This window comes from Rana temporaria, chromosome 7, assembly GCF_905171775.1.
Source record: "Rana temporaria chromosome 7, aRanTem1.1, whole genome shotgun sequence".
NCBI classification, from domain to species: Eukaryota; Metazoa; Chordata; class Amphibia; order Anura; family Ranidae; genus Rana; species Rana temporaria.
The window spans coordinates 136,677,187-136,703,025 of NC_053495.1; the positions used below are offsets into that span (position 1 = coordinate 136,677,187).

General features: G+C 43.1%; 1 protein-coding gene across 1 annotated transcript in view; it reads left to right on the forward strand.

Moving 5' to 3' along the window:
* Window positions 1–25,839, forward strand: part of ABCA4 (ATP binding cassette subfamily A member 4) — a 304,087-nt gene that overhangs the window by 182,701 nt on the left and 95,547 nt on the right. The window contains exons 24-32 of the mRNA XM_040359994.1: window positions 1,644–1,837; window positions 5,306–5,390; window positions 8,813–9,018; window positions 10,973–11,021; window positions 12,049–12,132; window positions 17,674–17,891; window positions 19,824–19,948; window positions 20,562–20,660; window positions 22,411–22,603. Of these exons, the coding sequence (XP_040215928.1) occupies window positions 1,644–1,837; window positions 5,306–5,390; window positions 8,813–9,018; window positions 10,973–11,021; window positions 12,049–12,132; window positions 17,674–17,891; window positions 19,824–19,948; window positions 20,562–20,660; window positions 22,411–22,603 (1,253 nt within the window). The remainder of the gene's footprint in view (window positions 1–1,643; window positions 1,838–5,305; window positions 5,391–8,812; window positions 9,019–10,972; window positions 11,022–12,048; window positions 12,133–17,673; window positions 17,892–19,823; window positions 19,949–20,561; window positions 20,661–22,410; window positions 22,604–25,839) is intronic.

Consider the following 25,839-nt stretch of genomic DNA (forward strand, 5'->3'; position numbering starts at 1 on the left):
TCATTATATTTTATTTTTCACATATTTTTATAGTGTCATCACTATCTCACATATTAGACCTGCGCAGTATCTTCCAATATATATACTTTTATTGTATGCTATCACATTCAAATCTATATACTGTAACTTTGATTTTACCGTATGAATATGTGCATTTGGCAGAGCGGTGTGTAAATGGCAAGTTTTCAATTGCAGGAAAACTTAAAAAAAAAAATATATTGGGTATTTGTAAACCAAGTAAAGGACTGGAATATCTAGAACTAGCAAAATAGTATGAAATACATTTTAAATTCTTTTTTTTTTTAAACTATATCATAACAAGTGGTGGAGCTCCTCCCAATATACACAGGGGCAGATCTACAAAAGGATTACGCCGGCGTAATTTTAAATTTCCCGCGTCGTATCTCTGTTTTGTATCCACAAAACAAGATACGACGGCATCTGGGCTCGATCCGACAGGCATACGTCTTAGTACACCGTCGGATCTAAGCTGCAATTTTTCGGCGGCCGCTAGGTGGCGTTCCCGTCGAAATCCGCGTCGAGTATGCAAATTAGCTATTTACGGCGATCCACGAACGTACGTCGGCCCGGCGTATTTTTTTCCGTCGCTTGCATTCGGCTTTTTCCGGCGTATAGTTAAAGCTGCTATATGGTGGCGTACTCAATGTTAAGTATGGCCGTCGTTCCCGCGTACAATTTTAAATTTTTTACATCATTTGCATAAGTCGTTCGCGAATAGGAATTTGCGTAGAATGACGTCACCATCGTAAGCATTGGCTTGTTCCGGTTAAATTTCGAGCATGCGCACTGGGATAAACGTTGTTTACGTCGGGTCACGACGTATTTACATAAAACACGCCCCCATCACATCCATTTGAATTCCGAGCCCTTACGCCGCAAGAGATACACTATGCCGCCGTAACTTACGGCGCAAATTCGTTGAGGATGTAAAGCAAAACAAAGTAAGTTACAGCGGCGTAGTGTATGTTAGATACGCTACGCCCGGCGCATTAATGCGCCGTTGTACGAGGATCTACCCCACAATCTTTACAACTGAAAAGTTTGCAATTACATAAATGTAAAGTGCCGCGTACACACGACCATTTTTCATGACAAGAAAAATGCAATTTTTTTAATTGGTCGTGAAAAACGGTCGTGTGTAGGCTCCAGAGCATTTTTCTCAACGAGAAAAATGGGCATTAAAAATTTAGAACATGCTCTATTTTTTCTCGTCGTTTTTCATGACGTCATTTTTCTCGTCATGAAAAACGGCCGTGTGTAGGCTTTAACGAGGGGGGGAAAAATGTTCATGACATGAATAACGGTCATGTGTATGCGGCATAAGACTAATGACATTTGTTTTGCAGGATTTAGGATAATAAATCATAGTCCTTTATTGTATATTGTTTCTTGAATGTTTTTTTGGAAGAGTGTGCAATGTGCTCATACAGCTCGGAGGGGCCACTCACTCTCCTGTCATTTTTAACTCCACAAGGGGAGAGAAGGTAAAAGGGGTGCATACAAGAGAGAAGAATGGAGAGGGACAAAATAAAAGGGGTGTAATTGGGGGTATGGGAGGAGTAGTGTTTGTGTTTAGAAAATGAGCCTTGCCACTATGTGTATTGACTTCTCTTTTAAAACAGGCAAAACCATTATTCTTTCTACTCATCACATGGATGAGGCAGACCTCCTAGGTGATAGAATTGCAATTATATCTCAAGGAAAGCTCTATTGCAGTGGATCACCGTTGTTCTTAAAGAACTGCTTTGGAACGGGCTTCTACCTCACCCTGGTCCGAAGGATGAGAAATGTTAAAGAATCAGGAAAGAAAGACTCAGTAAGTCTGTGATCCCCACATTCTTTTTGTTTAAAATGTTGCCAAATGAATTGGGTAGAGTGGGTCAGCTTGTTCGATGTAGTTCACAGAGGGGCAGATCCACAGAGCGAGTACGCCGGCGTATCTACTGATACGCCGGCGTACTTTCAAATTACCTGCGTCGTATCTTTGGTTTGAATCCTCAAACCAAGATGCAACGGCATCTGGGTTAGATCCGACAAGTGTACGTCCTCGTACGCCTTCGGATCTAAGATGCAATACTTTGGCGTCCGCTGGATGGTGTTCACGTCGTTTTCCGCGTCGGGTATGCAAATTAGCTATTTCCGCCGATCCACGAACGTACAAGCGGCCGGTGCATTTTTTTCCGGCGTCTCTAGTCAGCTTTTTCCGGCGTATAGTTAAAGCTGGTATTTTGTTGCGTATAGTTAGACCTGTCATGTTAATTATGGTCGTCGTTCCCGCGTTTATTTTGAATTTTTTTTTTGCGTAAGTCGTCCGTGAATCGGGATAGACGTAATTCATGTCTAAGTTAAAAAAATTATGTCGTTGCGACGTCATTTAGCGCACTGCACGGCGGGAAATTTAGAAACGGAGCATGCGCAGTTTATTCGGCGCGGGGACGCACTTCATTTAAATGAAACACGCCCCCTAATCGCCGATTTGAATTCCCCCGCCAGAGATAGACTACGCCGCCGTAACTTACGGCGCAAATTCTTCCAGGATTCAAACTAAAGACAGGTAAGATACGGCGGCGTAGCGTATCTCTGATACGCTGCACGGGTGCAGATCTCTGTGGATCTGCCCCAAAGTGTCTTTCCCAACTAAGAAGCCTTACAAATCATCAGTCATGCAGGAACCTGTTGTTAATAATTAATGAAACTGAACTTGGGATATTAGTTAGGAAGACCAGTAATGGTAACCTCCTGTTTTCTCACCATTTGTAACTGTTCAATAAATTATATTTTTCAATAATTAAAAAAATATACAGTATTGTGCAAAAGTTTTAATAAGGTGTAGAAAAATGCTGTAAATTAAGAATGCTTTAAGAAAAATTAGTGTGGAAGCGGAGCTCTGCTTGTTTGCTTCCTCCCCCCTCCACTGTCACATTTGCACCTTGCAGGGGGGTATATACCCGTCAAAACCAGGTATCTGCTTCCACTTCTGTGTAAGTTTACTGCATCGTTCTGCTGCGATCTACGAAATGTCTGGCTCCTCCTCCTTACCCCTGCTGCTTTCTGGAAGACACACAGGTCCCAGAAGACAGCCGGACCATTCAGAAAGCGTGACATGCGCATGCGCAGTAGGAAACAGGCTGCGAAGCCACAAGGCATCACTTCCTGTTTCCCTTAGTAAGGATGCTGGTGCCTTCACCCAGAGCCAATGGATGGATCGGATTTTGGTGCCGATATCGCAGGCTCCCTGGACAGGTAAGTGTCCTTATATTAAAAGTCAGCAGCTGCAGTATTTGTAGCTGCTGACTTTCAATTTGTTTTCCCCTAGGCTGGAACTCCTCTTTTTTTTATCAATTAACAAAAATGGAAAATAAATAAAAAGACGAGAAACCCAGATCTAATCAATATTTGGTGTGGCCACCCTTTGCCTTTAAAACAGCATCAATTCTTATAGGTACACTTGCACACAGTTTTTGAAGGAACTCGACAGGTAGGTTGTTCCAAACATAATGGAGAACTAACCACAGATCATCTGTGGATGTAGGCTGCCTGAAATATTTATCTCTTCATGTAATCCCTGACAGACTCGATGCTGTTGAGATCAGGGCTCTGTGGGAGCCAAACCATTACTTCTAGGACTCCTTGCTCTTGACACTGAAGATAGTTCTAAATGACATTGGCTGTATGTTTGGGGTTATTGTCCTGCTGCACAATACATTTGGGGCCAATAACACGCCTCCCTGATAGTATGGCATGATGGATAAGTATCTGTCTGTATTTATCAGCATTGAGGACAATTTGCATAAATGCAGCCCAAGACTTACATGGAACCCCCACCATAACTAACTGTTGCCTGCAGACACTCATTATTGTACTACTCTCCATCCCTTCGTGAACAAACTGCCTTTTGCTACAGCCAAATACTTCAGATTTTGACTCATCAGCCCAGAGCACCTGCTGCCATTTTCTGCCCCCTGGTTCCTAAGGGCCAGATTCACGTAGAATCGCGGCGGCGTAAGGTATCCTAGATACGTTACACCGCTGCAATTTTTCATCGCAAGTGCCTGATTCACCAAGCACTTGCGATGAAAACTACGCCGGGCCAATTTAAATGGGCGTGTGCCATTTAAATTAGGCGCGCTCCCGCGCCGGACCTACTGCGCATGCTCCGTTTCTTAACTCCCGCCGTGCTTTGCGCGCCGTGACGTCATTTTTTTGAACGGCGACGTGCGTAGCGTACTACCGTATTCCCGGACGGCTTACGCAAACGACGTTAAATTTTGAATTTCGACGCGGGAACGACGGCCATTCTTTAGACGGCAATACACTTGCTGACTAAAGTTAGGGCACCAAAAAAAGTGTAACTTTGCGACGGGAAACTAGACTAGCGGCGACGTAGCGACCGCGAAAAACCGTTGTGGATCCGCCGTAACTCCTAATTTGCATACCCGACGCTGGTTTACGTTGCGAACTCCCCCCAGCGGCGGCCGCGGTACTGCATCCTAAGATCAGACAGTGTAAAACAATTACACATGTCGGATCTTAGGGATATCTATGCGTAACTGATTCTATGAATCAGTCGCATAGATAGAAACAGAGATACGACGGCGTATCAGGAGAAACGCCGTCGTATGTCATTTGTGAATCTGGCCCTATGTTTTCATGCATAGTTGAGTCGCTTAGCCTTGTTTGTTTTTTTTAACAGAAAAAGCTTGCTTAGCCTTGTTTACATGTCCTATGCAATAAAAGCTTTTGCTCAGTACTGTATATTGTGGGGCAATCACTGCTAGACAGACTGTGGACAATATGGATGTGTCACTTGGGTATTTTACATATGCATGGTGAGGGGCTCCAGAGTCTATGGCTGTTGTGGAGAAAATAAACATTTTGTTTAATCAGAATCAAAATAAGTTCTGTTCTGCGTCCTGAAGCCCTGAGCTTTGTAGAGCTTTAGATAACGCCTCCATTTCTTGGTCCACATCTCACCTAGTAGCCAGACCTTTCAAAATAGCCTTAGCTGCCCACAGGCTTTATATGTGAGCTGACTGATGCTGAGGGCTCAAACCCTTTCTGCTATGGGAACCTGTTGCTATGGGAAAAGGCAGAATGCTTTCCTATCAGCACTGTTGGTTTCTAGGTATATACTTTCAATTCATACTGTAAAATTTCCTACAAATACCCAAATGCTTATGAAAATAATTATGCATACCTGTATATGTTATTGTTTAGTTATTTGTTTTCTTTGTTTGCAAATATAATGCAGGTTAGACTTCTTTATTTGTTATCATTATTATAGACTTCGTGCCGCTCAGATTGTTCGTGCACTTGTCCCAGCTGTGCACCCAAAGCCAAAGATAATCCACTGGAACAAGAGTTAGATGGTAATGATTGAATGATTGAACTAGATCATGCCATATCAATGTAAGATAGCAAACTAAACTAGTTGATGTAAAGGGAGGATGGGTCAATATATGATTTTGGGAAAATTATTGAGCTGACGGTATTTAAACGAAATGTAGAGTGTTTTGTATATCTTTTTAAATGTTACACATATCAAATGAAGAAATGTTATATTTATGAATATTTTATATTTACCATGTTTGCTGCAAGCAGGAGGTGCAGCTTATTTACCAATTACTTTTGAGAAGTCCGTGTGATTTTATCCCATTCACAACTCACATCCAACATCAGAGAAGGAGGACACACCTCCCACCCTTTGCTAGTTTATACAGACCCCATAAAGTTTTGTTTGGACAGAGATAGTCAAAACGTGAGCAGGCAACGTTGGGCTTTTTTACTTTAAAGCCTGATATACTCTGCAAATATAGTAGTGTGGTACAAACAAAATCCAAATAAAAAACATAGAAGTGTTTTAAATTAAAAAAAGGTACTTTATTTTAGAAAAAATAGCCATGTTATATCTAAAACAAAGTAGACATGTACACACTGAAATATTTTGTTTCGGAATTTCGTTTTTGTCCGAAAAATAAATGTATTTAGTTACTCCCGAAATTTGTTTTTATTTCGTTTTTCGTTGGAAATTGCATTCGTCCGAAAATCCGAACGAATTAAGGTTGAATCTTTAAGGCTTATGGTGTCTGTCGAATGTTCAAAGAAGATTCGACGGAGCAGCGAAACTGTACGATGCTGCAATCATACTTTTCCGGTCGAATGTTCCGCCTACAAGCTATAGTAGAATTCTAATGTTGTATGACTAGTAATAATTATATTTATTAATTATTATTACTAGTCAACCAACATTAGAATTTTTCTATAGACTATGGGCTGAGCATTTGACTGGAAATGTATTATTGCAGCGTCGTACAGTTTAGCTGCTCCATCAAATCTTCTTAGAACTATCAACAGACACCATAAGCCTTCAATGACAGATTCAACGTTTGTATGTTTTTCGATGCTTTGTCGGATCTTCGTCGTCCATGTGGAATTGTCAAGTTAGTTCTAGCTATTTTATTGCTCCTCCTCTTTGGTTACAATCAGCCAATAACATTCATCATCATCATCATTTTTATTTTACTTCCCCCACCCAATTCCAGCAGCAATCTTTTCTCTCTATAATGTCGAATCTTTTCTCTCTATAATGTCAAATCTTTTCTCTCTATAATGTCGAATCTTTTCTCTCTATGTAGAATAATCTTGGACTAATAGAGTTAAGGTTGGGCACATTCGACCACGAAAACGAAAATAAAGCATTTTTTATGTCGGATCTTTCGGTTTTCATATTCTGTGCATTCGTTTTCGTAACGAAAATACCTGAAATTCGGACGGAAATGCAATCGGACGAAAACGAATGCCCATGTCTAAAACAAAGTACCTTTTAGATTTTTGGGATTTTAGCAATTGGACCCTTCCACTCCACTGCATGCCTTGCAGACATACTTTGGCTTGAATATGCAGATATGGATATGTATTGGATATGCGGGAAGGCTACAGGTAAAATACTACCTACTGTATGTATGTAGTGGTCATGCCCACTAATCCACCACTTCTGGTCAATGAAGCGGTAATGAATACACATACGCCTCCCATATACAGTATATATTCGGTGTTTCCCTCCATTGCTTCCTGGCTCCTTATCTAAAGCCACGAAATTCCTGCTTTACTTTTTTCTACTTGCCACCAGGAATTTGATTCCAAGACATTGGAAATCAACATCTACTCAATGGCTAAGTGGTACACTAAGTTGACATGCCTCCAGCACCTGGAAGAACCAGTAGCCCGACACCATGACAATTACCCCATGTATGTGGAACGTATGGATCATTTTGTCAGGATCCCCAGTATTCTGAACCAATATAACTTAAATGCTCATTGTAAACCAACTTGTTGGGGGACTTGTCTCCTCATCCTGACACCCAACACCCTTCCCCCTCCTTCACCTCTAAACAAACTACATTTTTTGCTCCTATACCTCCTTCTCAGTATTTGTTTACTGCCTCTCTTGTATGTTTTCTTCTTTTCTGTTCTTTTTTTAATGGCAGGACCATGAAACCATACTGTTGTTCCAAACAACAATTACAATCTCAAATATGACACGCCCTTCACAGGGCCTCCAGTCTACGTTAATAAATCTCCTGTCACATGACATATAGTACCCCTTACATCAATGTTTCTCAACTTCAGTCCTCAAGTACCCCCAAACAGGTCATGTTTTTAGGCTTTCCTTTATTTTGCACATGTGATTTGCCTGCCTTAGTAATTAATACAGCGGTTTCATCTGAAGGAAATCCTGAAAACATGACCTGTTGGGGGTACTTGAGGACTTGAGTTGAATAAAATTACCTTACATGACCTGGAAGTTGCACTGGTTACATCCAGTTAGATGTTTTTCTTGTGATCTTTATTCTTTTAATGAGTGATAAATAAAATGTGCAGTGCTAAATAAAGAATGAATAAATATTTAAAGAATATAAAAATAAAGTGATGTGAATATTAATTGAAATGTGAATGGTGTAGCGGTGAGTGACACAAATAATGTTAATCTCATACCCAATCAAGGATAATAAAATCACATCAAATAAAACACAAAACTTGAACTCATTATCCACTGTGCAGACAAAGGTTTGTAAACACAAATCCCATGTAAAAGAACTAGTAAATGAGAAAAATGTAATGTAATAGTCCAAAGTGCAATGGTGCAAGCGCAAGGTGGATGAATAACAGTCCTAGTAGCACGAAGACATAAACACTGGATGAGAGGGCTGTGATCCCACCACCATGGGATAGGGGGTTGGTACTCTTACCGTAAGGTGTGGACCCACACACTGGTAGGCGGTGAGTCAAAACAGCATCAGCAAGAGTATTGATGTTGTAGATTCCTCAAATAGGCATCTAGTAATGGCGTCCACTCTTTCTCCTATTGGTGACTGGACCAGTAGTCTACACTTCCACGTCACAGAAGACTCGATGGCGTCAGTACAAGGTGGAAAAGAAAAAAGAGGCCTCTGCATGGCGTAGGTCAGCGATAACCAAAAAAAAAAAATGTATTGTATAAAAAGTACAAACATCAAGCGATGAGTGCAAAAAATAGTGATCACAAGATAGTAGTAGGCGCAGTGTGGGCAACAAGTATGAAACACCCTATGCATTTTGTCTCATCGGACTTCAACTGGGGTATCTCAATTTTGAATAAAATATGGGTTTATGATATTTGCAGATTATTGCATTCTGTTTTTATGTCGATTTTACACAGTGTCCCAACATTTTGGGAATTGGGGTTGTAGCTTTAATCTTTTAACACTAAAATGTTTAATATATATGTGTATGTTTAAATATTTTTTAACAGGTGATGTAGCTGCATTGACTGAGCTTATCCAGCACCATGTTCCTGAAGCCAAACTTATAGAAAGTATTGGACAAGAACTGATTTTTCTGCTCCCTAGTAAAGATTTCAAGTACAGAGCCTATGCCAGTCTATTTCGAGAGCTGGAGGAGACTATTGGGGATTTGGGTCTTAGCAGCTTTGGCATTTCTGACACTCCACTGGAAGAGGTAATGATAGCAAGTAAACTATGCCATATCATTTAATTTTAGATTTTAATCTTCAACATTTACTGCTTTTGTTAAATGTAAAAAAAATTGTGGTAGCTAATTAAGGCAACATACAGTGTTTTCATGTCTATTAAGTTGGTAAGCATACGTATTTGTTACGTAAGTGCTGTTAAATTCAAGAGACTTGGCATATAATCTTGTAAGCACTCTTTCTTCTTGCTATATAGCCTCAGTTTTTTTTCTATACAGTCCCAACTCAATATCAAGTTGAAAGAATGTTGTATCAGACTTACAAGTTTTGGGTGGCTACATTACCTATGGTGCCCCAGCATAGTCCACTTGATGGGAGGCCTCTCTGTGCACAGACAGACAGACAACTAGGAAGCCACTGTGCAGACAGATGGATGGGTAACTGCTCTGTGCACAAGCAACATACACGCCTGCTTCATCTATCAGCTTCTGACTGAACAACATAAAGTCTTTAAAACAGCAGCACACATGCACAGTACAGTACACACTTGCAATGGTTCATGGGACATGTAGTCAGAACGTCATGGCTTCAGATGGTGCTTGTGTCTACAATGTCTATGCTGCCTGACCAGAAAAACATGCAATCACACACAAATATTTTTCAAATAACAGTATTTTATTTATATAAAACCGTTCACAGGATACAGTTAAATGCAGGCAAGAAAAGACCAAAGCAATCACTTATCCAGGAATACAATTATTTCCCTTACCCTGAGTGGGTAGAGGGGGAGTTAAGCTTCCGGCCAATAGGGCCCTATTCTGAGAGCTAGCTTTTCCAACAGTCATGTCAACAAACTATGCTTATCAAACCGTTTTCTATACTCTGGTGTCAACAGTGAAACTTAAACAGTAGGTTGTATAAGAGGAGAGGGGAGTCAAGGATAAAGAAGAAGGAAAGAAAGAGAAAGGGGATTTAAGTTACTGCGTCTGCCACCTCGTCCGCCCCCGGCGTATCCTCCCGCCGATGCCACTCACTCCAGACCTCGTTGTGGACGTCCATGCCATTGCGTATCCTAGCCGTCATCTGCTCCATCAATTCCACATCCTTGACCCTAGCGTAAAGGGCTTCCTGGGATGGGCGTGTGGATTTTTTCCAATTGAGGGCTATCAAGCATCTAGCCGCCGTTAGTATGTGCCTAAGTAGTTTTTTGTACGGCTTGGCCAATCGGGGTTGGGAGATGCCTAGCAAACATAGTTTAGGGGATAGGGGGATTGGCGTCTCAAAGAGATGGGTAAGCAGTTGTTGCGTGGACTGCCAAAACGGGGTAATAAGAGGGCACGCCCAGTAGATGTGGAAGAGAGAACCTCTTTCTTGATGGCAGCGCCAACATTGGTCAGAGGTGGAGGGAAATATTTTGTGGAGTATGTCCGGGGTTTGTTACCAAAAAAACAGGATCTTATATGAGTTTTCTTTATACAAGGTACATAGGGATGATTTAGCAGCCTGCCTCCAGACAGCCTGCCAGGCCTCTATCGGCAGTGACTCTCCTAGCTCCCTCTCCCACCTCAGCATATACGCATGCTTCCCCCGCCCCGGCAATCACACGCATTCAGTAGCCTGTAGATGTCTGTGATCAACCCCCGTCTGTGGCGCCCCTCTAGGACAATACGTTCAAATGGGGACGGTTGTGAAAATTGGAGCCTTGGGGCTATTGTCTGGGCATAATGTCTTATTTGTAAGTAGCTATAAAATACCTGTCTGGGCAGATCGTGTTTCGCCTGGAGCTCCGAGAATGCTAGCAGCCTGCGGGACCTAGGGTCTACTAAGTGTCTAAAATGGAATAAGTCCCGAGAGGCCCAGGGCCAAGACATCTGGTGCACACACAAATATTAACACTCATTAAATGCAAATTTACATTGTGTATACTATATTATAGTATCAGAATATATAACGCTGTATATCTTTTCAATATTACTTCTGCAGATCTTCTTGAAGGTTACAGCTGATTCAGTGACAGGAACTGAAACTCCAGGTATTGACACCTTCTCTACAGCTTGGCAAGTATTAAATCATACTTTTGAGACACTTGCTTTTATTATACATCAATGATAATACAATTGACGCAAATGTCTCCCAGGATTTGTAAAAAAAAACGCCATGCGTGTACTTAGCTGTACAGGTTAACATTATAATGTACATAACATTATATTTCTTAGTAGGCGTTAATTACCCTTTGGTATCAGAAAAGGGATGCAGCTTCTATAACATTTGTCAGGAATGGTCATGATCAAGAGTAAAGTGCCTTTAATATGACTGGACAGCAAAAATGGAAGGGGGTTGCAGAGTTTTGTGGAAGGTGTATGGGAATCCAATTGATGGCAGCCTTTTAAAAAAAAATTGACATGTATATAGTATTGTGCCAACGCCTATAAAATGTTCTTCTTAGAAATATTTAAAGTCTCTTCTCAAGATCTTTGACAGTATTTGAAGGTTTAAAATGAAAATCAAGACTCCTAAGACAACTTACTTCTACTTGAACATTTCGGTGTTAGGGGCTTTCTTGCTTTAGTAAGACTACTTGCAACTTCATGTTCTCTCCTGCATGGAATTGGGGCCTATTTTTTAAAGAAGAGAGTTTGTCATTATACAAACAGTTTCTGCAGATAGATCTTTCAGATCAATGAGTTTCAAATGACAGTGTTTGATTTTCCACCAGAGAAAATTTTGTGAAAATCACATTCACTGCTTAATAAATAGACCCCTTAGTGTCTTTGGATTGTAGTTGGTTAACACATACTGATTTACAGAAAGTCAGTAGAAGAGAGCAGGATGCAGAGATCATATCAATACAGGTTTTACAGTCTGGGGGTGGAGATTTCGGTGGGAAAGCTCTTTCCAGAGCTGACCCTTCAAATGTGCATAGCATTTTCACTTAAAGCCCATTCAACAATGGTTTTATAACCATTTACATAAGGCAGTCTGCTCTAAACAATTCTATTTTAGATTCTATTGTTAACATGTGCTTGTTTTGACTTTCTTCTGGTTGAATGCACGAACAGAGGAATGGATGTTACAACAGCGGAAGTCCAGAACCAGTCTAGCAGTGGATCCAAAGTCAACAGTTGTCAATATTGAGAATAAAGGTGACTCAGGCAGAATAACGATGGGTAAAATAATAGGAATGTCTAGAGCCTTGCTTTACACATACAACAATCACTCAATTAAATAACTGTCACTACAAGTTAAAAGTTTATCTAATAAGAGACTTGATGTCTCCATGTTTAAAAGTTGAACACGTGCTCAGACCCATGTACAAACACATGCATTGTCAGGAGAATAATGTTTACATGGCTATCCAATGCTGTACAGAGAGGAATTTCTCAACATATTTTCTCCTGGTTTGCAGTCTTATTTGTACTTTATAAAATGAGGAATGAGACTTGATATATATATATATATATATATATATATATATATATATATATATATATATATATATATATATATATATATATATATTTTTTTTTTTAAGTTTTATTAGCCGTTAACAAAATGTAATATATACTTTTTATTGATCAGGACATTGACCATTTGATGGTTCTGAAAATTTGGAAAACTTGAGAAAGACTCATAGGGACCCATGCCTGCTATGACTCTGACATTTTTATCAATTTCACCTTAGTGCCAGTTTTTACACTTCCTACATATTTAGCAGTGAGTAGGGAGGTAAAGCGCTTTGGCACCACCGACTGGTGGTATATGTGCGCTTCACAAACAAATAGTAATAAATAATAAATAAATAACCAGCAAAAAGGTTGAAGGTCTTCAGTTCTGTTGGATAAGGCTTTCCCAGGCTGAAAATGAAAGGACAATTTTCCATCCAATGTGACAGAAGAGTTGAAATCTACCCGTTTACACTATGAGACTAAAAACTGTGGCCCAGATTCTCGTACGAGTTACGCCGGCGTATCTCCAGATACGTCATCGTAACTCTGAGTTTGAGGCGTCGTATCTATGCGCCTGATTCTTAGAATTAGTTACGCATAGATTTGTATTGGATCCGACTGGCGTAAGTCTCTTACGCCGTTGTATCTAAGTTGCATATTTACGCTGGCCACTAGGTGGCGCTTCCGTCAATTTACGCGCCGAATATGGTAATGAGCTAGATACGCCGATTCTCAAACGTACGTGCGGCCGGCGCATTTTTTTACGTTGTTCGCGTAAGGTTTTTTTCGGCGTATAGTTACCCCTGCTCTATGAGGCGTAGATGAGGCGTACTAATGTTAGGTATGGACGTCGGAACAGCGTCGAATTTTTCACGTTTTACGTCGTTTGTGTAAGTCGTCCGTGAATGGGGCTCAACATAAGTTACGTTCACGTCGACCAGACATTGAGCGGGCGCAATTTAATTTGAAAAATCTACGTGATACTGAGCATGAGCGCGCATGCGCCATTCGTTAAAAACGTCAATCACGTCGGGTCACGACACATTAACATAAAACACGCCCACACCAGCCTAGTTTGAATTACGCGGGCTTACGCCGTATCAGATACACTACGCCGCCGTAACTTAGAGCGGAAAGTGTTTCTGAATGCGGGACCTGCCGCTCTAAGTTACGGCGGCGTAGTGTATTTGAGATACCCTACGCCCGCCTAAAGATAGGCGTTTTTTAGTGAATCTGGGCCTGTAAGGCCCCATACAGAAGAGCGGACAGTCCGATGAAAACGGTCCGCCGGACCGTTTTCATCGGACATGTCCACTGGGAGATTTCGGTCTGATGGCTGTACACACCATCAAACCGAAATCCGCGCGGACAGAGAACGCGGTGACGTAGACAACACCGACGTTCTCTATCGCGCGAGTTCAATGCTTCCACGCATGCGTCGAATCAATTCGATGCATGCGCGGGATTTCTGTCCGCTGGTTAGACGTACTAACCAGCGGACATGTCCGCCGGACAGCTTCCCAGCGGACATGTTTCTTAGCATGCAAAGAAACATTTGTCCGCTGGAAATCTGTCCGCTAGCCTGTACACACGATCGGATCTGTCCACTGACACTGGTCAGCGGACCAGTTTCAGTGGACATGTCCGGTCGTGTGTACGAGGCCTTACGCTAAACCTTTATAATATTTATATAGGCTGTCTTAATAAATGGGCCAAAAAATTGTTTTTTTAAACGATTTTAATGATTTTAAATCTCAGAAGTCAACACAGGAGACTTGTACAACACAACTTTTCTGTAAATTTTAACATGTTTCACATTGAAGACTTACAACATGCAATAAAAATACAGCATAAAGCAGGTGTTTTTGCATACAGAACTTTAGCACATTCAGAATAGTTCAAAAACAAAATGGTTTATTAAATGCCAGACATTCCCTAGGTTACCCATCCTTATCTGGTACCTGAAACAAAATCCTTCTTTACTAAGTATACTAGTGCCATTTCCTGCTTTTGCTTCTCTTCCATGGTCGTTGAAGCATACATCTATAAATTGGAAGCTGGCTTTTCTCTGTAATGGAAGTAATTAGATGCAGTAGCTTGCTTGCTTTCTAAATATGTTGTAGATTAAATGAAGCCAAGGTTAGATTGCTAAACTTTTGGTAAATGACTACACCCAAACCAGCCGCTAAATATTCTGCCGATCTCTAGGTGTCGATCTATATTTACTCTTTTATGTAGAATTTTATCTGAGAAACTTGTGTAAATAAAATAGAAAATTGTTATAAAATACTTACCACAATTTTCCTTTCTTGATTAACTCCATGGCCGTATTTGTATGTTGCAATGGAGTTAATCAGGGAATTATTTTTAAAGGTGAGAAAAAAAATGAATTCAGTTTTTCATTCACAAGTGGATTAGTTGCTATGTGCGCTGCTGTCACCTTTTAAGATCTTTAACAGAATGAGTAATCTGCATAATGATCAGAGAGTAAGGCCGGCCATTCACGGTTCGAATCTCAGCCCGTTCAGCAGGAACCGGCTAAGATTGGAACTGTTAATTCGCAGGCTGAATGTACCAAGTTGATCAATCAACTTGGGTCAACCAGCCTGCCGGATTCGCTTGTGATTTTCGCAAGCTGCTGCTATAGCTGCTAGCGATGCCCCTGCATCTGAGCGTGGTAATTAAATGGGCACTCCGCTACAGGGCCATTATGTAAAGCTGTACTAAACAGCAAGATGCTCATTATGTTTTGTTTACTGTAATGTATTCTAGACCCATATACCACAGCCACGGCCAGATTTGCAGCACTTAAGCCTGTAGGCACATATCCTTGATGCACAAAGCAACACATCTCTGCCAGGATAAACTTTTCCATCTGCCGCTTATAAGAACAGGCACACTGTGTCTAATGGTTAATCTAGCCATGAACACAGCTTAAGTGAAACATTGCTTAAAGTTTTTTTTTTTATATACACAGCAAATAGTAGCTTGGTCTTAGCTTGGGTTGCTAATAATTTGTAGTTTAAAGCTTCAGAATGCCTAAAATCCTTGCAATACATGTTGCTGTCAAGAGCCTGGCACTGTTTGCTCTCACTATGGGTCGTTCAACATCACTAAAGGCATGTAAAAATTATCCAAAATAGTTCCTTACATCTGACTGACTCTTGGCCCTTATCTTATCATTGAGACTTAACCCTTAAATGAATCCCTTAAAGTGGAGGTTCACCCCCAAAAAAATTCTGACATCACATGGAGTCGAGCCATCCTACCGACAGAATGTCGGTGTTTTGTTTTTTGTTTTTTTCAGCACATACCTCGTTATCACGATTTTCACCCCCCGGCAATCCCGTGGGACCGGGCGTTCCTAAGCACTGCCTGTGATTGACAGGCTTCCGAACGGCGCATACTGCGCATCACAGTTTGCCGACAAAACCCAAACGTCGGTGCGCAGGCACCGTATAGAGCCGCACCGATGTTCGGGTATTTTCGGCAACCTGTGACGCGCAGTATGCGCCGTTCGGAAGCCTGTCAATCACAGGCAGTGCTTGGGAACGCCCAGTCCCGCGGGATTGCCGGGGGGTGAAAATCGTGATAACGAGGTATGTGCTGAGAGAAAAAAAAAACACTGGCATTCTGTCGGTAGGATGGCTCGACTCCATGTGACGTCAGAAATTTCAGTGAACCTCCACTTTAACTTTGGGCTTGTGTCAATGACAGCAATTTATCATCAGTTTGAAACAAGTTTGATATCATTCAGATTTCACTGATCAGTGCAATGGACCTGCAGTGGACCTCTTTCTAACCTGCATTCGACCTGCCTAAAGTTGGCTTTCTTTTTGCCATAGACTTCTATGGGAATGCAAAACCTGCTTAAAGTGAAAGAAAGCCTGTAGACTCAGGCCCCTTACATAACCATATTAAATATCTTGGATTAAAACTAGGGGTGCAACGGATCGTCACCGATCCGTGATCCGAACGGGCCACCCCGTTCGGATCGGCACACTCCGCGATCCGCGGAGCGCTCCGGAGCCTAGGCCTAGGAAAGTCCCCGGCTTCGGCCTAGCTCCGGAGCGGCGGCCATCTTGCTCCACCCAGTCTGCTTGCCAGAGCCCAGCGTGACACGCCTCCCCGGGGAGGCGTGTCACGCTGTGCACTGGGCTCTGGCAAGCAGACTTGGAGACAGTGAAGCACTGGTGTGAGAGGAGGGGGGGGGGAGAGCAAATTCAGGGGAGGATTAAAGAGGCAGCAGTCGAGGCTGTTTGGGACTTGTTAAAAGTACTATCTTGATGTTTTTACAGCTGTGTATATATATATATGTGTATATATATATATATATATGTATATATGTATATATATATATACACAGTGTATATCTATATATATATATATATATATATATATATATAATTTTTCTTTTTTTTTTGGACCAATGAAAACAGACCCTTTTTTTTTGCTGATCCGAAAATGATCCGATCCGTGACTCCTGATCCGAGGATCGATCCGATCCGTGAGTTTTTTGATCCGTTGCACCCCTAATTAAAACCTATGAAAATCCAAAAATATTTTTGTTTAGTTCTTTAGTTTTTGCTAGGGTAGTCCCACACGATTTTCTATACCCAGAAAACACAGCGGGAAGATTAGACTGATTAGACCAAAAGAAAGCTCTATTTGTGTGAAAAAATTATATAAATTTTATTTGGGTAAAGCATTGCATTGGGTGCATTTGGGTACAGCGCAGTTACCAGTTAAAATTGCGCAGTGCAATAGCAAAAAATTACCTAGCCATGAAGGGGGTAAAACCTTCTGGTGGTTAAGTTTTTGCTTTGTATACACTTTAAGTCTAACTGAGGCCCTCAGCAAGGTCGCAACTTTAAGCCATCCATCCACTGAGTTCAAATTGATAAAAACTGCATTAGGCACATGGAAGCACCTCATGTACATTCTCTGCACTGGAAAAGAGAGTTCCATCAGCCACCGACTGCCTACAATTGCATCCTGCATCGTGAAGCAACAGGAACACGACCAATTATGCTATCCCCCATGTTTACTGCTGGAACATGAAGATTGTAACTGGGCCCCTGGTACATCCATTGGGCTCCTGCCTAGGTTGGCTTGCATACGCTGAGACTCCACAATGCCAATGCTAAAAGCAAATGATTAATTCTATTACTTATTGCTGTTATATATTATGATTATTTTGTTGCATAAAATCCATTTTAATACTGTTGCTAATCTCAGACCAACCATCAAATATCAGAAGAGAGTGTCAGAGAGTTGGTGCAGAAAATGTCCCATCTGCACCTGAAGCCTGCAATGAACAACCTGCTCATACTGAAACAAATGGCAAAGGATCTCGTCAGATCAAAGGCTCAGATCTTATGCACCAGCAGTTTAAAGCACTTATAATTAAGCGATTCCAGCATGCTACACGCAGTCGCAAAGATTTCCTAGCCCAGGTATAGTTAACGATATTAAGCAATAAAACCTGTAGTTCACAATGTTTTTTCTTTCTGTATTATGCACAAAAATACCTGACAACTGACTTTGTGTAAAAGCACGTCAATTTATTTGGTTGCTTACAAGAAGTACCGTATTTGCCGGCGTATAAGACGACTGGGCGTTTAAGACGACCCCCTAATTTTCCAGCTAAAATGTTGGTTTTGGGATATACTCACTGAAAAAGACGACCTCTCACTGTGCCATTATACATGCCTCACTGTGCCATTATACATGCCTCACTGTGCCTCACTGTGCCATAATACATGCCTTACTGTGCCATCTATACATGCCTCACTGTGCCATCTATACATGCCTCACTGTGCCATCTATACATGCCTCACTGTGCCATCTATACATGCCTCACTGTGCCATTCCATTTCCTGCCTCGACGATTTCTCCTTACCTTCTCCTGTTTGCAGAGTATGTTAGACGGCGGCGATTCCTCCTCAGGCTGTTCCGTGATAGGGGTGTCCTCTCAGGCCTATCAGGGGTGTCCTCTCGTCTGAGCCGAGGCTGAGGATGAGAAGGCATCCGTGATAGGCGGAACACTGAACAGAGGCTCTGCTGGGAAAATTAGTGTTCTGCCTATCACGGAACAGTCAGAGGAGGAGGCTTTTGAATAATGGATGGCCGCCGTCTGACAACAGGTACCTAGCGTATAAGACGACCCCCGACATTTGGGGCATGATTTTGGATGCAAAAAGTCGTCTTATACGCCGGAAAATACGGTATATTATTATATTTATGCTCATTATCGTCATAAATTATGTAGAATAAAACTGAGCAATCATTTTCTTTAGTAATGCTGGGCATGCGTTGTCTAGACAGTAAACAATGACAAATAATCATTAGAAATCCTAGAACCAGTTGAATGCATCTTACAGAATGCAGGACATTTTTAAACTTTTAAAATTAAAATGGCTTAAAGAGTAATGCCGCGTACACACGACCATTTTTCACAATGTGAAAAATATATATATTTTTTTATGTCATTAAAAACGATCGTGTGTGGGCTCCAGAGCGTTTTTCATGTTGTCGTCTTTAACGTCGTAAAAAATGGTCATGTGTAGGCTTTAACGACGTGAAAAAAACGCACATGCTCAGAAGCAAGTTATGAGACGGGAGCGCTCGTTCTGGTAAAACTAGCGTTCGTAATGGAAATAGCACATTCATCATGCTGTAACAGACTGAAAAGCATGAATCGTCTCTCACCAAACTTTTACTAACAGGAAATCAGCAAACGCAGCCCCAACGGTGGTGCCATCTGAATGGTACTTCCCCTTTATAGTGCCGCCGTACATGTTGTACGTCACCGCGCTTTACTCGAGCATTTTTTCACGATCGTGTGTTTGCAAGGCAGGCTTAACAAGAATTGAGTTGAAAAAAACTTTGTTTTTTCTAGACCATTAAAAATGATCGTGTGTACGCGGCATAAGTGTTCTTTTAGAAAAACAGACACCGTCAACATTTTAATTAGATTCTACATTAGCTGTACAGGCCTCAGATGCAGGCAAATCCAAATTTCCACTGCCTGGTTTACCCAGGACCGGCACAGTGATACATATTCTGGTGTTGGCATCTTCGGAAATCATTACACATGCTATAGACCTATTTATCCATACGTTAGCTTTACAGCTTGAAGTGGAGCCCCTTCAAGAGTTTCAAAGTACCAGAAATAATATCTTCTGTGTAGTAATGAGGTAAATATCATTATTATTTTTAATGAGAAAGATCTGTCTTGGAAATTCTTGTGACAAAATTATTTGAAAGATACTTAACTGATTGCTATCACATGGTGTTTGCTGACTTTGTAGAAAACATTCAAGACATCATTACCTTTTTTTATGATTGGGGCCGAACATACATGCAAATGCTTTTACTTCCTACAGATTGTGCTTCCTGCCAGCTTTGTGTTGCTGGCTCTAGTGTTTACTCTGATTGTACCTTCCTTTGGCGAATACCCCAGCTTAACCCTTCACCCATGGATCTACGGACAACAGTTTATTTTCTTCAGGTCAGACAATTGAGTAGAATAGTCAATAGATTCTTCCCATAGTATGTCCCAGTTTGCACTGTAGAAAACTTTGTAATATCTTGAGTCAGCTGTGGGTCTATAATTTAAAATATGACAGTTGGCCTTTGGACCAAAAGCATGGTAACACTTCAAAGGGTGTGTCCACCCAAAGTGTCTACTGTATTCTGGTAGACGATAGAACCACAACTTCCTAATGGTCTTTGAGACTCCACTGGAAAAATTAGTAACTAAGTCTATGAAAAAAATTACAAAAGTCATACTCCTAGGACTCTAGGACCTCCCTTGTACAGCAGTAAAATGTTTAGGGCGTATAAGCATAGACATACATGCCCCAACGGTATATTGTACCAAAAAACACTAGTGAATTATTTAAAACAGATTGCCTTCTTCCTAACACACCCAGTATATAAAATGTCTCGTACCCTACTTCTAAATGAGTTGCTTCAGCATTTTCATAGTGCTCTGCACCAAGCACACTTACATAAGTCTCCTCGGTTGTTTCTGCTGCTTTTTATCATGTGCATTTAAATGTCCTTGATACTGTCTGTTGAAGAGCGTGTTTGATATTTTCCTTACATCTAATATATTATAGTAATGAGCACCCTGGCAGTGAGCAAGTGGTACCTATTACAGATGCCTTCTTGAACAGTCCTGGCTTTGGAACTCGCTGCATGAAAGACCAGCCACTGACGTAAGGGGTGTTAATTTATCTTTATAAGTACACAAACAGGAGAGGGTTGGCCAGGATTTAGGATTTTATGGCAAATGTGTACTGCATATGGGCAGAATATGAAGGAAAAGGTGGTTACCAGCCCAAATGAGTTGCCATTTGAGGAGTAAATCTGGTGACTGCAACATGCTATTATTTTAATTTAGAAAACTACATGCAAGATCCATTTTCCTTTTTTAAATACAAGCCAAGGCAAACTGATTCAAATATGGAAACTTCCCTTGGCAAATGCCAGAGTTTCCATATTGCCCTTCAGGTCTGCTCTTGTTGAGATTAAGGCTGGGTTTACACTATTGAGAATTGGATGCAAGTTTTCCCACATTCCATTCGCATGTCAGGAGTCTGTGACCGTCTCTCAATGGAGCTGGTTCACATAGCTCCAGGACAGCTGTGGAGCGAATTGCACAGGGGTCTTGTGCATCTTCTGGTCCATTTTGGGTCCAAATTCAGACAAAAATTCAGACCGAAATCGGACCTGAAACGGTGAACAGGGACGCACCGGACCCCTGCTGTGAGTCGTTCCGCACAAAGGTGTGAACGAAGCCTAAAGCAATTTAGTCTTTCAACTTTGATTATTCAACACAGAGTTTATTAATGGCTCTATCCATATCCCTTTGGGGTTATGGGAACCAAATGGATATGGATCTCTAAAAAATCTCTGGATCTCTAAAGAAAAAAATCCATATATAAAGTAAGACCAAGCTCTTTACATTTTTTTATGTCATGCTGGTACCTATTAGGACTGGTGATGATGATACGGACAATCTGGTGAAGGGGATATGATAACATATTGGGCATTTGTAATAATAATTTAAAGGCAAAACTTTTTTAACATTTTGGTTAGAGTATAGGAAGGTAATAACACCTGTCAAAGTTTGCCATCTGTGTCCCATTGGGGAGATCTATGTCCAAAGCAGGAAGTAAGAGGAAATCCCTGAAAATTAAGGGATGTACATGTGGCCCCCTTGGCCACCATTTTCTTTTATTTTCATTTTTAAAGATAATGGTAAATAGGACAAATGGAGCATAAGTCTCCCTAACTGGGACAGCAATAAAAACCCAATCCAGTTTCACTCTGTCCAATCACTCAAAAAAAAAAAAATTGCCTTTTGTTGTACTTTAAAGCTGGTCATACATGGTTCCATTTTTTTTTTTTTTTGTGGACTGAATGAAAAAAACTGAACCTATTCCTCCATCCACATATTCAAAGGTGGATGGGGGAAACCTCCCCACTTTGCCATTGTGTTTTAACAGCAGAGAGACTCCCCCGTCAGAATACACAGATCAGTTCTGCAGCCTATTGCCTGGAGTGCTATTTGAGTGCTATTTGAACAGCTTTTATTCTACATGGTGGTTGAATAGAAGTTGATGACTTCTGTTCAACTGCAGTGGCCACAATGCTTTGAAATTCATCTGGTCCCTGCTGTACTGTCTAAATTTTGGTTCAATTATGGCAAACTTTAGCAAAGCAGAGGCTTTATTCTTAAAGTAAGTCTGTCTCATAATGCCCTACTTTGGGGCATGTTGGATTTCATAGCAATGTTTAAGGCTACGAAGAGGAAAAAGCATTGTCCGATTAGTATTATTAGAAAGAATGTTGGAATTTCACTCTTTTGGCAGTATGATAGATCATTATCAACATTATTGTCTTTTTAAGTATAGGCATCATTATCATAATGACCTACTGCTTTGTGCTTCTTTTTCTCCCCAGTAACAAGTTCCCTTGTAAAAACATCTCTAGTGAATGGATCATCCCTACTGTGTCACCAAGTGTAACCAACATTCTGCTATCTCACGAATGGACTCCAAATAATCCATCCCCTTCCTGTACTTGTAGTACAAAGAATAAGCTGATAATGCTGCCGGAATGTCCTGAGGGTGCTGGAGGGCGCCCTCCGCCACAGGTAAACATAGGACTATCCCAAGATGACACTGACTACACCAATATCAATAATATATTCCTCTACATTTCAGTCATGGCTTTATACCACATTAAAGTGGCATTAAAGACAGAAATTATAATCTCCCACAGATTTGTATGATTGACATTAACTTTTGTATTGTTCACTTTTATAAATGGCCTTTTAGAAAAACACATTTCATCCATCTATTCAGGAGCCCTCTTCTCTCACACCGACAACGACTGCCATTCCGGAGCTAGAAGAGAGTGTACACACCCACTGGCCAGCCTGTGTTTCATAATGCAGGGGGATTGTGGTCATGTGATAGAGAAACTTCTACATAAAAAAGGATAAATAAACAGCGATTTTTATCTTTTGGGGCATACAAAGATGTTTAGTGATTGCATATGATTGCTGTGGCCCATTCAAGGCATTGAGGGTATACAACCACTTTAAGGCCCAATTGAACCTTCATTTTAAACCCAGTAAATATATTTCCTGGTGCTTGAATAGGCACTAGGAAAAGAAAATTATAGTAAGTATTAGGGTTGCACAGATACCGATAGTATTATCGATATCGGTGCCGATACCGAGCATTTGCCCAAGTACTTCTACTCGGGCAAATGCTCCGATGCTTGATCCGATACCTGGGCTTTCAGCTGCTTTATTAAAATCTATACAGGGGATCTATGTTTGTAACTGCCCCCACCGATCACCCCTGACTGTCCCCGAATCCTCCTCCAGGATCCTCCTCCATGCCTCCTCCCGACTCCTCTGATCCCCCTCTGTGCTCCTGTCCCCCTCCGTGCTCCGCTCCTGTCTCCCTCCGTGCTCCGCTCCTGTCCCCCTCCGTGCTCCGCTCCTGTTCCCCTCCGTTCTCCGCTCCTGTTCCCCTCCGTTCTCCGCTCCTGTCCCCCTCTGTGAGCATCTCCTGTCCCCCTCTGTTCTCCACTCCTGTCTCCCGCTCCTGTCCCCCTCCGTTCTCCGCTCCTGTCCCCTCTGTTCTCCGCTCCTGTCCCCTCCGTTCTCCGCACCTGTCCACCTCTGTTCTCCGCTCCTGTCCCCCTCCGTGCTCCGCCCCTGTCCCCCTCCGTGCTCCGCCCCTGTCCCCCTCCATGCTCCGCTCCTGTCCCCCTCCGTGCTCCGCTCCTGTCCCCCTCCGTGCTCCACTCCTGTCCCCCTCCGTGCTCCGCTCCTGTTCCCCTCCGTTCTCCGCTCCTGTTCCCCTCCGTTCTCCGCTCCTGTCCCCCTCCGTGCGCATCTCCTGTCCTCCTCTGTTCTCCACTCCTGTCCCCCGCTCCTGTCTCCCTCCGTGCTCCGCTCCTGTCCCCCTCCGTGCTCCGCTCCTGTCCCCCTCCGTGCTCCGCTCCTGTCCCCCTCCGTGCTCCGCTCCTGTCCCCCTCCGTGCTCCGCTCCTGTCCCCCTCCATGCTCCGCTCCTGTCCCCCTCCGTGCTCCGCTCCTGTCCCCCTCTGTGCTCTGCTCCTGTCCCCCTCCGTGCACATCTCCTGTCCCCCTCTGTTCTCCACTCCTGTCCCCCTCTGTTCTCTGCTCCTGTCCCTCTCCGTTCTCCGCTCCTGTCCCCCTCCGTTCTCCGCTCCTGTCCCCCTTCGTGCTCCGCTCCTGTCCCCCTTCGTGCTCCGCTCCTGCCCCCCTCCGTGCTCCGCTCCTGCCCCCCTCCGTGCTCCGCACCTGTCCCTTTTTGTGCTCCGCTCCTGTCCCCCTTCATGCTCCGCTCCTGTCCCCCTTCGTGCTCCGCTCCTGTCCCCCTTCGTGCTCCGCTCCTGTCCCCCTTCGTGCTCCGCTCCTGTCCCCCTTCGTGCTCCGCTCCTGTCCCCCTCCGTGCTCCGCTCCTGCCCCCCTCCGTGCTCCGCACCTGTCCCTTTTTGTGCTCTGCTCCTGTCCCTTTTTGTGCTCTGCTCCTGTCCCCCTTCATGCTCCGCTCCTGTCCCCTTTCATGCTCCGCTCCTGTCCCCCTCCGTGCTCCGCTCCTGTCCCCCTCCGTGCTCCGCTCCTGTCCCCCTCCGTGCTCCGCTCCTGTACCCCTCTGTGCTCCGCTCCTGTCCCCCTCCGTGCTCCGCTCCTGTCCCCCTCCGTGCTCCGCTCCTGTCCCCCTCCGTGCTCCGCTCCTGTCACCCTCCGTTCTCCGCTCCTGTCCCCCTCTGTTCTCTGCTCCTGTCCCCCTCCGTTCTCCGCTCCTGTCCCCCTCCGTTCTCCGTTCCTGTCCCCCTTCGTGCTCCGCTCCTGTCCCCTTCGTGCTCCGCTCCTGTCCCCTTCGTGCTCCGCTCCTGTCCCCCTTTGTGCTCTGCTCCTGTCCCCCTCCGTGCTCTGCTCCTGTCCCCCTCCGTGCTCCGCTCCTGTCCCCCTCCGTGCTCCGCTCCTGTCCCCCTCCGTGCTCCGCTCCTGTCCCCCTCTGTGCTCCGCTCCTGTCCCCCTCTGTGCTCCGCTCCTGTCCCCCTCTGTGCTCCTCTCCTGTCCCCCTCTGTGCTCCGCTCCGGTCCCCCTCTGTGCTCCGCTCCTGTCCCCCTCTGTGCTCCGCTCCTGTCCCCCTCTGTGCTCCGTCCGTCCCCCTCTGTGCTCTGCTCCTGTCCCCCTCTGTGCTCCGCTCCTGTCCCCCTCTGCGCTCCGCTCCTGTCCCTCTCCGTGCTCCGCTGCTGTCCCCCTCCGTGCGTATCTCCTGTCCCCCTCCTTTTCGAATGAACAGAGTCAGTGATCACTGACTGTCCCTTCATAACTGAGCATTGTAAACTGTGTTTACAATACTTCAGTTTATGAATGGAGAGGAGCCTCTGTCTCCTGTCCATTCATCTCCAGTGCAGCTGAGGCTGCAGAAAAAGGGACTGGGGAATCTGTGTCCTCAGTGCCTTTCCCTGTCTCAAAGGGAAGGTGTCAGGGGTGTTAAGACCCTTGATATCTCACCAAAGCCCCCAACAGGGCTGATAAAAAATAAATATAAATAAAATAAAGAATTGTAATAAATAAATAGTTAAAAGGTTAAATTGAAAAAAATAATAAAAAATAAAATAAAAATCACACTGACACCGTCCAATCTGTTTTCTTGAAAATGCAGCTCCAACCTGAGTAAAAAAGCGTGCCCCTTACCAGCATGCAGCAGAGAAGGACCCTTGCTTTCAATATGAATGTAGTGGTCTCTCTGTAAAGGTCTGGCATGCCCCCTACAAAGTCATGGCTAAAATTCTCTAATCATCTGAGAGCAGGAGCTTTGCTATAGGTTTGACA